This window comes from Crotalus tigris, unplaced genomic scaffold (assembly GCF_016545835.1).
Source record: "Crotalus tigris isolate CLP2741 ecotype Arizona unplaced genomic scaffold, ASM1654583v1 scf7180000017935.1779662, whole genome shotgun sequence".
Taxonomy (NCBI): Eukaryota; Metazoa; Chordata; class Lepidosauria; order Squamata; family Viperidae; genus Crotalus; species Crotalus tigris.
This window is the reverse complement of record NW_024096727.1, coordinates 598719-614105: the sequence shown is the minus strand read 5'-3', so window position 1 is coordinate 614105 and position 15387 is coordinate 598719. Positions and strand designations below refer to the sequence as shown.

The 15387-nt window shown below is 39.9% G+C and overlaps 1 protein-coding gene across 1 annotated transcript; it reads left to right on the top strand.

Moving 5' to 3' along the window:
- The first annotated feature begins 7648 nt into the window (after window positions 1-7648).
- Window positions 7649-14161, top strand: HEY1 (hes related family bHLH transcription factor with YRPW motif 1). The gene is made up of 5 exons (XM_039344698.1): window positions 7649-7997; window positions 8714-8789; window positions 8903-8986; window positions 9104-9185; window positions 11443-14161. Exons 1-5 carry the CDS (start codon window positions 7909-7911, stop codon window positions 12024-12026), a joined length of 915 nt encoding a protein of 304 aa, XP_039200632.1. The 5' UTR covers window positions 7649-7908; the 3' UTR covers window positions 12027-14161.
- The last annotated feature ends 1226 nt before the right edge of the window (window positions 14162-15387 follow it).

The window sequence follows — 15387 nt, the reverse complement described above, 5'->3', positions numbered from 1 at the left end:
CGAATGCATGAGGAAATCCCCTAGGGCTATAACAGAGAACTCTTTTCCTTGTGGATATAGGAAATATCTGGTACCCCTTCTTTAAAAAAAAAAAAAATCCTTTTTTTTCCCTTAAGGATATTACCACTGATCCATTCAGACTACTAAGCAGAGGAAAAGTAGGAAAGTTTTGCTAAGATTTCAGTTTCAATTTCCTGCTGTTTTAGACATACGCTACACAAATGGTGGGATAAGCGTAAAACACAATATCTTTTCAGAACTCTTGCTATCACACTCAGAAAAAAAGGTACATCTGATCACTCTTGTACACAGTGCAAACCCATCCTGCTATGTGAATATAAACAGTAAATGTGATCTGCGGATACTGGTAGTTTATTTACTCCTGAGATAAAGAGCGTGGAACTTAACAGATATAATGTAGACAGTAGATAAAGAGAGTCTTGCTAATCTCTTTTAATCTTAAAGGGCCTGCAGGAACACCAGGGATAGTAAAAAAGGAATAGTTAAAAAAGCAAGATGGCAGCCACAGCAATATGATTGAAGCACCACACCTTTTTATGTGCCAGCAGGATTTTGATTACATGGTTGCTGCTGCTGCTGTTGTGGATTTTTTGAGCTCTGTTCTGCAAGCCCTGATGAATTTGTAAGGGAAATTGAGAAGCCACAAAATATCTAATCAATTATGCATTCTTGCCTCTTGCATAAATCTTGAGTGTTCCTTTCGGTGTTTTATAATTATGTATAAGGGTTTGTACATTTACTGCAGGCACGGCTAGCACAAATCTGTTATTTATGGGGAGAAACTGGGGAATTTGTTCTGAATTCCAGTGAAACCAGGGCTCTTCATTTGGGACTCCGGCCCTACCTTATTGATCACTAGTATCCATATATACAGTACCTGCCCAGACACTTTGAATCCTTCAGGTAGCCTTGCTGGAAGGCAAAACACCCCTCAACCAAACAGCACAGTGATAAATAGTTTCACAAGAAGTCAGAAAATTTGCAGTGTTATAATCATGTTTAAAATTTCCAAGTGGGTTTCATAGCTAAATAACGTTGTATTAACTGATGATCTCACTTATCTGAAATTAAATATATATTAATAAATAAAAGTCCATCAGATTCACATTAGCTTATAGGGTAAGAGTAGTTTCTGCTGACAATATTGAAGCATTTTATACAAGTTGCTACTAGTTTTAGCTTGTTCAGTTCCTAGCAAATCGATGCACACATATATATTCAATATATTAGGCTAGTAGCATTTTAAAATAATGTAAGCGTTACAAATATATAAAAAGCTTTTTTCTATAAAAATAGAAAAAATGAAATATATCAAAATCAAGAAGAGTTTTCATTTTCTCATTTGTGGTTTAAAAACTGTTAGATTTCCAGTACCACAGATTCCTTCCCTTTCAAGAAACAGTGGGTGATCTGTTTTAACCTGCATGTCCTGACTTGGCCCTTTTCTTTGGAATTACCAGGATATAAGGCTTACATTCAGGAATACTGGTTTTGTTATAGAAATATGTTCACCATAATATTACATGTGGTTTCTACCTTAAATCTGCCTATTTGATTTTACAGTCTTCAGTATTTTACGACATTAAGTTATGTCTCTGTTTATGACTCAAATACTATTTTCCTCTTTAAGTACAAAAATTAATTCCTGTGAAAAATGCCAATAACTATAGCTTTCAGGGATTCTATGGGAGAGGGGGGGGAAGGACTTTTCAATTTGTGACAGCCCTACATGATTCACCTACAGATGCCATCATGATTGAAGATGTTCTGATAGCCATGTTCAGTTGGACAAACTTTACAGCACCTTATATCTTGGTTTGTCTTCCACACCCTTCACTACCAGATTTCAATTTTAAAAAATGTGTTTTAGTCTGTTTTAAGATATGTCTACCTGTTTATCAATAAAGGACCAAGATTTCTTTATAAAGTTTTTCCCTTTCACTTGGATATACTTGCTTGTTTTAGATAGAAAAGTACTTTTCAGATTATCTGAAGCCTGGAAATTCAGGATAGTAAGACACATGATGATATCAAACAATGAGTGGAATAAAAAGTGATACACTGAAGCACCTTGAATTATATTCACAGTAAGATCAGGAACCAATGCAGGTCCTGCAAGAGGTGACACATGCACAAATCTTGATTTGCACAGAGCTATGTGGACCACTGCTTCCAGATACTTTTCAAAGTGCATTACAGTAGTCCAAACAGGAAGTGACTAGGGGGTGGGTGACTGACTGTGAAGAGGGTGTGTCGGTCTAGGAATGAGTGTAATTGGTGCATAACTTGTAGTTGTACATAGGCCCTCTTTTGTGAGTCCAAAAGAACCTCCAGATTATATATCAGGTCTGTCTGGGGCAATCCAAACCTATCCACAACTAACAATGGCAATTCTCTTAGAAGCAAGGAGCACTGAACCCAAAGCCATTCTGTCAGGGTTCAGTTTTAGCTTATTGCTCTTCATCCAGACCTCAACAGCCTCCAGGAACAGTGAAAGGGTGGCCATGGCACCACCTAACTCACCACAGGCAGAGATGTACAATATGGATATAGATGCTGATGCTCTTTCACCCACGGTGATCATCTCACCCAGTAGTTTCATGTAGATACTAAATGAAGAGGAAGATGAGTGGTGATATGATACTAATGTTCCAATATTTCAGGGGTTGCCACAAAGAAGAGGGAGTCAAGCTATTCTCCAAAGCACTTGAAGGCAGGACAAAAAGCAACGGATGGAAACTAATCAATCTAGAACTAAGGAGAAATTTTCTGACAGTTAGAACAATTAATCAGTGGAACAACCTGCCTCCAGAAGCTGCGAATGCTTCAACACTGAAAGTGTTTAAGAAGAGACTGGACAGCCATTTGTCTGAAATGATATAGGGTTTCCTGCCTGACTACTACTACTACTACTACTACTACTACTACTACTACTACTACTACTATATCAGAGTGGAGAAAGCACTGACCCCTGCAGAACCTGAATTATTGGGTTTTGTCACATCTGATATATTAGCCATTTTATAAACAGCAATTCCCTTTCCTATGGCAGTATTTTGCAAAAGTGCCCATAATATGGTTTCAAAACTTCAAATGAGCAGCCCCATCCTAAAAGATTGGAGACCCCCAACATATCTGGCATTAATTATAGGTCACATAGTACATATCATAGTCCCTGCATATCCAAAACATGGATAGTATTTAGTAAGAGCATTCCAACTAATATCTCTTTGCCTTTCATCTTATCTTTTTAGCTTCAGCAGGAAACCCAGTTTATTTATTTTTAAATCAAAACAGGAAGTTTTTACTTTAAGTATTGTAGCCAAACAACTCTGAAAATTTACCTACATGTTTAACCAGGTTAACCACAAAGGCTATTTTTCTCTTCTGGATCTTATTAGTCTTTGTTTGCCTGTGCTAAAGAAACATGCTTTTTTCCCCTTTCCATGGGGCAGGCAAGGGAAACAAGGGGTTGGATCAGTTTTCTTACAGCCCTCTAGGAAGTGATCTTTCAGCTGTTGCTGTTAACCACACATCTCCCCAGAAAAGCAGTGGTCCAGATAATTAGCACAGGTGATGGGAATAGGAAACAAAAGCCCAAACAATAGTAGCGTGAACATAGCATGAACAACAATTATACCACTTCTAAAATAAATAAATAAATCCAACAATAGGCTATAACCTGCAAGTCAATAATTTGGGAATAATATTGAAAGCTTTGACTGGATTATTGCTCTAGCCTTACTGCCTCATACAACAGAGTCAATAAGACAAAATGGGATTCTTGTTTGTCCAGTATGGGTCTGTTATCTTTAGTTTTAATTCTGGGTGGTGTAGCTGTACCCCTGAAGGACAGGTCCTTGATTGTAGGGTTCCACTTGGACTCAGCTACTGGTAGATGGGCAGGTGGAGGCTATGACCAGATAAGGTGTTGCCTAGTTTCAGCTGGTACAGTAGTTGGAAGCTTACTTGGAATTGAAGGCCTTGCCTATGCTGACTCATGTCCTTCTTACTGTGTCTAGATTATCACAATGTACTTTATATGGCAATTCCTTTGAACCCCCCTCAGCAACTGCAGTTAATCCAAAATGCAGGGTGTCTGCTATTGACCAGGGAGGATATGTATGGCATTCCCCTATAATGTCAACGCTGCTAACATTGCATGATCTTGCTTTGACAACAGATGGAAATGTAGTCATTTTTTCTCTATCACTTTTAGAGTTCATTGATGCTGGGAGGAGGAATGTGGATGAGAGTCCAGCTAGTCATAACAATAATAACTCAGCTGTGGGAACCCAAGGTTATTAGGTCCAGAGTTGATAGAGATTTGGCGGGCTGGAGAGCTGGGGAGAAAGCCCGCACTTCAAGTTAATTGGGGAATGTGATTTATGACTGTTAAGTGGAGGAGGGAATTGTGCTTTGCTACTTTGTGCCAGGGGAGGGGAATTCAGTTTTTGATTTCAGCTAGGTAGTGCCGATACTTTGTTTCTCGAATAGATTCTTTAAGGAAAACAATGCCTCAAAGTTCTTTTGAAGAGATTCATCTGTCGGAACCATGACATATAATTCATATCGAACAGCTTATAGAAAAAGATGGATCTACTTTATTTTGGCTTATTATTAAGCAGTTAATATTTTGTCTGTTTTTTTTTAAAAAAAGGTATTTGGGTTTTTTTTTTTTAACATATTGTTTCTAGTTTCACCTATTTTACATCACAAACTTACCCACTGCTTGTATGTGGCGCTTGGATAACTCCCTTCCCTCCGTTGATGTGGCTCTTGGGCAATGAACAATTGCCTGCTTCTTATTGTCTGCAGCAGAAATATTGGTACCAGTCAATGATGTGGGAATGGCAGCAACCCAAAGGAGAATAACAGCTTGATAGAAGATCTTCCGTGCCCTTCTTCTTTTGAGCAGAAAAAACATGCAAGAGAAATACTTTTCAAAGTTAATTTAGTGTACTTGTAAGAGCAAAGGTCAATAGTAGTGGGTTTCCTTTTCAGGATGCTTTAAAGCATCCCCCTCTCTTTTCAGTGTTATTTTGACTGAGTCATAAAACAGCCTCCTGGAGGAGGAAATAGAAAAGGACAGGAAATGCATCCAAAAATAAACTTTGACCTCCAATGTTGGCTAAGAAAATGACACTTTCAGGGCTGACCCTGTGCTTCCCGGAAAACAGTTCAGCTGCCTTATTAGCTGTGAACCCCAAACAATTGAGCTTCCCCTGAAGGTTTAGCCAGTGTTTTCTGTATCTAAGGTACGTAAGGAGAATTGGAACAACAGGGGGTTGGGAAATGGGCCAATTCCTCAAGTTTGCTGCATTCAGACAGTTTTTAAGCTTCTGAAACTACTCTTTGGGGATATGAGCACCATATGGGAAAGAAATCTGCCAGGCCTGAACATCTGATCTTGCTTAGGCCCCAAACTCAAGATCAGAAGGACAGTTTTAAAGGATTTTTAAACAATAAAGCAGCCATTTCCAACTTAGTTCTCTTTGATATGTTGGGCTATAGCTCCCTCCTCTTCATTAGCCTATTTGGGAATAAGAGAAAATGCTTGGTATCAGGCTAGTTTGAAAATCATTTTGGTTTGGTATGTTGTTGTATAGAACACAATTACAGTAGCCAAAATTAGGTGTCAGTCTAGGATCTAGTAAAATAGCCTGCCAATTCCAGGGAACAATTCCCTTCGGCACCTAATTCATCTGCAAGTATTATACTAACATGCCTAGATATTGTCTTCATAACTTCCTTTTGAAGTTTCTACGAGAAGCTAAAAGAAACTCAGAGGTCTCCTAGGTCAATCAGAGGACACAGCATAGAAGCAGATGTGTTCTTTGTAAAATCATTCTATGTAATTTCCATTTAACATGAATATTTTTTATGAGCATATGTACATACGGATTTCTACTTTGTCAGCTTTTGGGTGCTAATACACAAGTGGTGGTGAAAGTTGGACATTACATGACACAGAAGTATAATTGCGTCACTGTGTAAGTGGAAGTCTTTCCTTTTTCCACAAAAAAACAGTAAATGCTGAATTTCCAATTTGCTGCTCATGATCAATAGTTTATCTTTAGAATCCAATCTATATTAGATGTTTTTAAAACATTATTCAGATCTGTGAGGATTCTGATGTATTTCTGATGGTTTGGGGCCAACTCATTAGTTCACTCAGTATAGCCAATTTTATGTTCCCCTCAACAGCCTCTCTTAATTACAAAACTAGAAGTGGATGGTCTGCATTATGAAATGGTTATTTCAGCTACGTACAGTAGTGTCCAAAATTGTGGAAACCTTTTGGGAAAAGTGTATTTTTGAGGTTTGATGGCTAATAACACCACTTTTTTTGGAGTAGTACCATAAAATTACATATCAATGGAAAGATAATTTAATCAAGAATGTAATGCAACAAAGTTTGTTAAATTATCTGTACTGTATTCTATGAAAAGTTATAGCCAAATAACCAGAAAAAGGAAGCACAACTTGCTTAAGTTGATATCAGATAGCTTTCCTTCATCTGATTGTAAACAATGAGCATGAGTGTTTAGAGAGCCAATCAGGTGTCATCTTGTTTTGGCAATGAGCCAATCAGATCACAGTAGGATTCAGTTATTGATGTCATGTATTGAAGCTGAGAGGACATTTGTCAGGGTGTTATGTGATCACTATGAAGTTGGTTGGGTTTTTTGTGTTCTTTCATTTAGCAAGCTTGTAAAACATAATAAAATTAAAGTAAGTTGACTGGTTGCCCAGAAAGCGATGTAAAACAGTATTATTAAGTGAACAAAGCTGCAGTTATAAAGAAATTAGAAGAAAAATTGGTGGAAACTTAACCAAAGGTGGCATTTCTACTGTGCACTTTTCCCAAAAGTTTCCACAATTTTGGCCACAACTGTATATATATTTCTTGCACCCTTGGCGAGTGGCATTCGTATGGGGGAAACAGACTTCAACGAAAAGCGCTGAGTGACGTTCCCGTCACAAAACGACAGGCGGCATCTATTGCATCTATTAATGTCTGCTAAGCTAAAGCGAGCTAAGTTAGAAGTATAGCCTGTAATTCGCCAATGCTGCTGAACCTGCAAGGAAATCTTCGCCAGAAGTTATTCCTCGCAAATGGCGGGCCCGGAGGCGAGAGGATTCGGAGTTGCCAAACGCTGCCTCAGCCCGCCCTCGGTTGGGCTCAGAGCCGCGGCGCTTTGTGAACTCGATGGTAGAGCATAGGGCAGCCAAAGCCGACGGCCCGAGTGCCATCGCCGCTTCACCCCGCGCTCAGGGGAGGTTCACACGCGGCAGCCGCCGTCCATGCACGCCCCGCTCAGCGCCGCCGCCGCCAGTCCCGCTTGGCCGCCAGCCGGGTACAGAGCAACTTTCCCACGGCCGCCCAGCCACGCGTGTGGCTCTGCAAGCGCCCAACTGGCCTCCGGCCCAGCCAATTGCAGAAAGGAGAGGCGGTGGGACACAAGAGGGGGCGGACGGCGGCTCTCAACTCGGCCAGGGAGCCAATCCGAACCCTGTCAGCCAATCGGAATCAGCAGTAAGAGAGGGCGAGTCATTGAGTGACTTTCTTGTCAACGGGGATTGGCCGGCCCCGGCAAGGTTTAACCAATTAGATGAGGCGGGAGAGCGAATGGCTACACAGAAGTCGTATGCGGCCGGGAGCGCCTGGCGCGCCACTCTGACTGCACACCCCTCCCTCGGGTAAGAGGCGAAGCGTGGGAACGGGATGGGGGAGACGAAGCCGGAGGGAGCGCGGTGGCGGCTGCAACGAGCGCACTGAGCTGGCACCTGGGAATTGCCACCCACTCGTTCATTCACACGGGCGGGAAGCGGAATTCTTCCCCCATTTTTCTGTTTGGACTGGTATCTGGAGGGTCCGGCAGCATGAAACGGGCACATCCGGACTACAGCTCCTCCGACAGCGAGCTGGACGAACCCATCGAAGTGGAGAAGGAGAGTGCGGACGAGAACGGGTGAGGGCGCCGGGAAAAATCGGTCGCACGCGTAAGCAGGCAGGCAGGCAGGCAAGGTCGCTCCCTGGCCCTTCGTCTTACTGCTGCATTAGCTCCAGGGCTGCTTGTTGCGTGGATACTGCGTGTTATCTCGGCTCCCGGTAGGCAACACTATATATCCATGTAGGCAAGCTGCAGAGCCGCCTCACTCTGATCACAAAGCTAAAAGTTGTGCCCACTTGCCAAAGCCCTATCAACCCAGCGAAACTCACTTCCGAATCAATCGGTTTCGAATCGGGTACCGCTACTCACTAGAAAGCCGGCTAGCGCTGTACTGGATTGAGTAAGATTTATTTCTAAATGAACTTAGTATCTAAAGCGAGAAACAGAAGGGCAGTCAGAGCTGCCTGTGCACCCAGTTTCCCTTAGAAGTTATGGTCAAGAAGGAGCACTCTGCACATGCTTGAGGCAGTCTTTCTGGGTCTTAACATTTTTTCCAAAACTTTAACTGCTAATATATACTGATTGGCACAGGACTGGTTCTAGCAGATCTTGGCTCTCAAAGCAGGAAGAGTGGATGGTGTTAGGCATCAGAGTTACCTGGAAATAATACTAGCATCTATTCTGCACCCATTTGCACACTTACACCTGCGTCTAGTGTAGTAATTCGTAGGGGTGGGAATAGTGTCCCATTTTCTGTTTTGGATCTGTGCTGACTTCTTCCTTGCTGTTTTTAGAAATTTGAGCTCTGCTCCAGGTTCAATGTCGCCAAACACCACTTCCCAGATCTTGGCAAGAAAAAGACGTAGAGGTGTAAGTTTTTTTCCTCTTGAATTGCTCTGATATGTGAACAATTACCCCACCCCTCTCCCCACCACACTGGCCAGTATTGCTTCTGGGGAAAAAAAAACACCCTTTCTTTTCAGATTATTGAGAAGCGTCGCCGTGATCGAATCAACAATAGCCTATCTGAGTTAAGGAGGCTGGTGCCTAGTGCTTTTGAAAAGCAGGTAAGTTTGAGGGAGTTCAGTGCTGCAATTTAGTCTTGCTGTCTTGTTCTCTGGCTCTCTCTGTGCTTCCCTGGAGCCCAACTGCCTTTGCATTGACATTTGTCTTTACTTTCTTAGGGCTCAGCCAAATTGGAGAAAGCTGAAATCTTGCAGATGACAGTAGATCATCTGAAAATGTTGCACACAGCAGGAGGAAAAGGTAAGATTTTTTTTTTTTTTGCCTAGCATTGAAATACTGTCTTGGCAGTTAATTATTAGAACTGAAGATCAGCAGGATTAGCCGGAAGCTGAAACTGAGAAAGTAGCTGTGTTCTCCCAAGTGTATTCTTTATATTGTTTAAGCAACACTATTGTGATTGTGGGTGCTCAAAAGATTTGCAAAAATACAATCTCTTTTGTATGGAAAGAGGTTGGTGGGAGAACTCCAAAAAGAGGCTGGCTGGTATGGATAGATTAGTACACTCAATGGACAGAATGCTGATTTGGTGGGTGGGGAGAATGCAAATTTCAGTAGTGGAGAATGAAATTGGAATGGAATCTTCTTGTAAAGAAGAAACTACATTGGAGCATTTTATAGTGTAGTTACTTAGTCCTGCATGTACAATAGTACAAAAGGGCTACTATATATATATATAGTAGGGACAAAATAAGTGTTATGATGTAATGATGCAAGTCCTATGACTTATATACTTGGATCTACTGTTTAGATGCAAATGTGAAAGAATAAGGTTTACAGTGTGATGTCTTAACACCCATTTTGTCATTTTTGTGATTTATACTAGATGCCATATTTAAGTTAATCTCTGTGCTGATAACTGCTATAATTTCTTAGTGGGTCAAAAAACCAGGATGCTGTACAGATATAATATGTTTGTAGTTGCAAATCATGGAAGAGCATGGATACAAGAAAATGATGTAATTTCCTAACAATAATGTACTGTTTACTGATGCATCCTTGTAATAAGCTGGTACGCAGTAGTGCAATTTATAGGCTGTAATTTGCATCCTATTAACTGGAGAATACTCTTATTAAAAATCAGGGTTATTGCTCCAGAGTGTTCAGATGAGATTCCCTCATTTGGCAACATCCAGAAATGTAGGACTAAAATTTCCATACTGGTTATAGAGTATGGGAATTGTAATCCAATTTATTTGATGCTCTAGAACAGCAGTTCTCAACCTATGGGTCGCGACCCCATTTGGTGTCGATCGACCATTTTTCGGGGGTCGCCAAAGAAGCCGATCTGCCATTTTCTCCCCTCAGGGGGTGGCGCCGCGCATGCACAGAACGTTTGTGTGACAGGGCTCGCCGTCACACAAACGTTGAGAACCGCTGCTCTAGATTGTGGGTTATAAATAGTGATTGCATTTCTTTTGCTGAGCATAAATGTTAATTATATTGTGATAATACTGTAACCAGTTCATTGTGATTTTCTGAAGATAAAATTGCAGTTCCTTGAGGCCCCTTTTTCAGAGAGGCTGGAATTGGAGTGTACATTGTGACTTCTTAGATTGGCCCTCTGGGTTGTATGAGCCCAAGGGATAGGGATAGTTCAGTAAACAATGATTAATTAAATATTTTGTTAGTGTGCTGGGTTGGGTTTACTCATTTTTGAGTAAACATGGATAGTAAAAATGCATGCCATTCAAGGTTCGCTTGGACAGAAGATTTATTAGAAGCAATGGCCTTTTTTTCTGAGCAGTTGTCTAGGACTGCATTAAGACACAGATTAAGTTCCTACCTTGAATTTCATCATCACTTAATTAGAAAATTTTAAGCCCTGGCTATTCTCCTTAGCTTTGATATGTAGCTTATTAAAGATGCACTAAATTATAGGATCATTTTAAAAAAAGGATCATGTACAATTTTTTAGCCACAGTAATATTCACAGTACTCCTGTAGAGTAGTCAAATACTATTATCTTCCACTCACCTCTATACTAGGTTATTATCTGTTCTGCTAATAGGTTTTGTGTCTGTGGACATTTGAGTTGGATTTGGGGTTAAAAGTATGAAATACAGAGAAGAGGCAGATGAGATTCATAGTTCAGAACACACAAGTTCTGTAGTTCAAAATGGGGCATATTTTTCTTTACTGACATTACTAACTATAGTTTTATATTCTAGGCACAAGTGCAGCATGTAATTGCTATAATTGCTAAAACATGTTTATTATGCATCACATCTGGATGCATAATTTGTATGCAATTTGTTTTGATTTTTAATGGTATTTTATTTAGGGAAAATGATTGCTATTTGAATGAAGTAAATGTTCAAGATTTCCCTAAGATGAATGTGATGTGTTAAGGTTTGGGCATAATACAATATGGGAAGCCAGCTATTGCAGCTTATTAATCTGAGGTTAAAACAAAAGGACAGGACAATGTTAGCTGTGAACCCAGCCAATGGATGGGAACCCATTCTAATACCCCTCCCTGTTTAATCCTTTCTTCTAGGCTATTTTGACGCTCATGCTCTTGCGATGGACTACCGGAGTCTAGGTTTTCGTGAGTGCTTGGCTGAAGTAGCCCGCTATCTTAGCATTATAGAGGGGCTGGATAGCTCCGATCCTCTTCGTGTCCGCCTTGTGTCTCACCTGAATAATTATGCCTCTCAGCGGGAAGCAGCAAGTAGCTCACACAGTGGGCTTGGACAGATTCCTTGGGGCGGTGCTTTTGGACATCACCCTCACATCTCCCATCCTTTGTTGCTGCCTCAGAATGGGCGTGCCACTTCAAATGGTGCAGCAGCTTCTTCAGAAGGCCCTCACCAGAGCAGAAATGTGCCTCCCCATGCTGAGTCCTCTTCCTTGAGACTGCCCCCTAGTGGCACCATTGGACCAGTGCTCCCTGTGGTCACTTCCGCTTCTAAACTCTCCCCTCCCTTGCTTTCTTCCATGGCCTCCTTATCTGCATTCCCTTTTTCCTTTGGTTCGTTCCACCTATTGTCTCCTAATGCTCTCGGCCCACCTGCCTCAACACAGTCAGCCAGTCTGGGCAAGCCCTACAGACCATGGGGGACTGAGATTGGAGCCTTTTAGGAACCAGAATTACATATGTGTGTATGGGGACTGTAAATATTCCTCTGAACTGTGGAGCTTCCAACTTTGGTTTGAACATTTTTAACAGTTTGGTGTAAAAGGTACAGTTTCAGTTTTAACAGGATCTGTACAAAAAGAGTTTCTCTTCTTTCCTTCCTCATCATTTATTCTAGCAGACTGAATGCAGAGGCTTATCCAAATCTTTGAATTATAATAGATATTAATTTTAATGAATTATGCTGACTACTGTATGATGTTAGTCATATTTTCAAATATTATTTGTCTGAAAGCACTGGTTTAAAAGAACCCTAGAATTTCTGTCTACATTATACTGTATATTATTTTTCTGTGCCAGGACTTTAACACATATGTTGCTCTGCCATGTTTGATTGTAGTTCTGAGATGTTTTTAAAACAAAATATTTTGTTAGCCATGTTCTGACTTCTGTATTTCTGAACGAAACCATTGACAAATCAGATGAAACCACTGTACTGATTCCAAAATATGCGCGTTGTTGGCTTTTATTTCCCAATATAACCCATTCTTTGGGCTTTTTTGTGCTTAATTATGCCACTTTTTATGGGAACAAATTTCTGCAAGAGTCACAAAAAGTTTATAGATGGAAGTTTTTATTCTCTGCCCATTTTCTGCTTCTGCATTTAAGGCCATTAAATGAATCAGATTTGCTGCCTCAGTTCAAATAATTTATTTTCCATTGGACTTGGTGTGCCATTTATTGAGCGATCTCAATTGGAATTAAGATCACTAATTTAATTTGAAGCAATTACAGTTGTTTTCCTAGTTTTTATAAACAGAATGTTTCTGTCATTAAAGTTTTTTCAAGCTGGGTTTTTGAGAAAAAGACCTGCTAGCGCTGCATTATATTAATCCTATTTCCCATTTATTTATGAAAATATCTTGATATTGCAATTAACATTACTAGATTCAGCCCAGCAATCTGATGGTTAAAAGAGATTGGTGACAACTTCATCAGTTCAGTGTGAATAATTTAGATAGCATCTTACTTCATGTAATTATTTTTAACATGCTGATAAAGCAGGATATGAGGTCATTCCATTAACTTTTTCCTATTCTTCCCAAATTCTTTTTGCTTGTCTCATACCTTGAAGTCCTACTTATGACTCCCAAAACCAAGATGGTTTGATGAACAGATGAGAACTCAGTTATTTTGGCTCTTGTTTCACTAGTGTAAAAATAAAACAATCTGTGTATTATAGTTTGTCATATACAGTCCCGGTTATAACAATGGGAACTATGAAGGATACTATCATGCTGGGTTCTCTTCAACGTGCAATTGATTTCCCTTGGAAAAGATACAAGAAGAAATAAGAATTTCCACTGACAGATTAGTTCTGCTGGTGATCGGAGAAAATTGGATACCACCAGTTGTAAATTACAGAACAAAAAAGTTTTAAGAAATTTAGTCATTCCTGAAAAAAATAGGGTAAGGCATAAGTTATAATTAGCAAGTGTTGAGTAAGCTGAAGGCTCTCCTTAATTTCTCAGTAAGTCAGAACTGAAGCTTTATTTGGCAGCATTTCAGGACTTCCCATGTTTATAGTTCATGGTTATTTATATATTTAATACTCCATAATATCTTGAATTTGAAAATTTCAGTCCATAACAAAACTATACAGAAAACGTGACATATATCCATTTAAAAGTACAAGCAAAATGAATACTGTGAATAATTTAAAAGAGATTTTGTTTAAAGCTATATAATTTATCCTTTTGACATAACCAAAACTTTTGCATAATAGAATTTGAGAATTTTATCATGGGATCCACAAAGCAGATGAACATTAATAACAACAAAAATGGTTAATATACTGCAGATACTTTTTTTTATATGGCATGTCTTCACTAACATTGGAAAGAGGAATTAAATGAAATAAAACTGAGGGCATTAAAAAAGGATTTCCTCAGTTTGGAAAGGACTGTTGTATATATTCTGGGGTGGTTTTATAATAATCTGTTTCTTAAAGATAACTCAACAGAGTTTCACTCAGTTGGACTTGAATACTTTTGTACTTGTGTTGTGCCTAAATAAAAGAATAAGAACAATCAAGTTGGTAGGTTTATTTAATTAAACAAGAAAAAAACTTTTCCACCTGTTACACCATTACTGTAATTTGTTTGGGGTTGCTTTAAACATTTAATGCTTTGTGTGTCCTGATTTTACCAGAGCTTACAAAGAAAATATGCATCATGAACCATTTTTAAAGCAATTTGATTGTTTATGCACCAGACAATGTTTTAATTGTTTGGTTAAGATGTGTATTTAATGTGAGTTCCCTACAATAACAATTTCTTTTTTATAGACTGCACATTAAATAATGTAAACTCTAAATCAGATGAATTCAATTTATGGTACTGGGAACTTGGTTAAATAAAATATTTGTGTGCAAGGAATATTGCAGTAGGTAAGGCAAAATTTTGAGCTGTTATGGTTAAAGAGATCTCAGTTAAAAAGTGTGAGTTCTGAGTTGCTTCCTTTCCAGTACAAGGACTTGGAATGTTCACCCATAATTAGCAATTAATGGAATGAATGTCTGTATTTACCTTCATTGGAAAGGAAGGGATCACAAGAGAGTAAGAGGGACACAACACAGTGAGCCCTACACATAGAACAGAATGAGCTGGTGCTGGTTGTTTGCCTAGTGTGCTGGCTTCTGGGAGCCAAAAGCATGGTAGCAAACAGCTAGCTCTGGCTCATACCTTTCCATATGTATCCGTCATAGTGTTCCTGCATACTTACTCTCTTGTAATCCCTTTCTCCACACTCTCTGCTATGGGGATTGGGGAGAAAAAACAGGTCAGGTACAGGAGAGCTTGTTTAAAGCAGGGATCTCCAACCCCCAGGCTGCGCAAGAGGCAGGCAAGTGCAAGCACTCGCATGAAAAACTCCATTTGTGCAAGTGACAGGCGGGTGCACCCTCCATTTGCACAAATGGAGCTTTGCATGCGAGTGCATGTGCCCGCCAGTGGCATAGAACCGTCTCTCCCCCTTCCGCTGGAAAGTTTGGGGACCACTGGTTTAAAGGAATTGCTTGTTTAAGCAATTTCTGTGCTCTACAAAAGGATAAAAAAGATAGGATCAGGCACAGGAGAATCCATACTAACTGACTAATGCTGAACTGAAAGAGAGAGAGATTGTGAAGGTCAGAAATGTGTGCCTTGGTCGCACAGTTATCACTATCTCCATTATCTATATCACTATGTCTGTCTGTCTGACTGTCTGTCTTTGTTACTGCAGTCATTGGTGTAATAAAAAGATTCCTGAACAATTCATGGTTCCAGTATTAGGTCCCCAATAGTACCTGCAGATTCTAAGCCACTA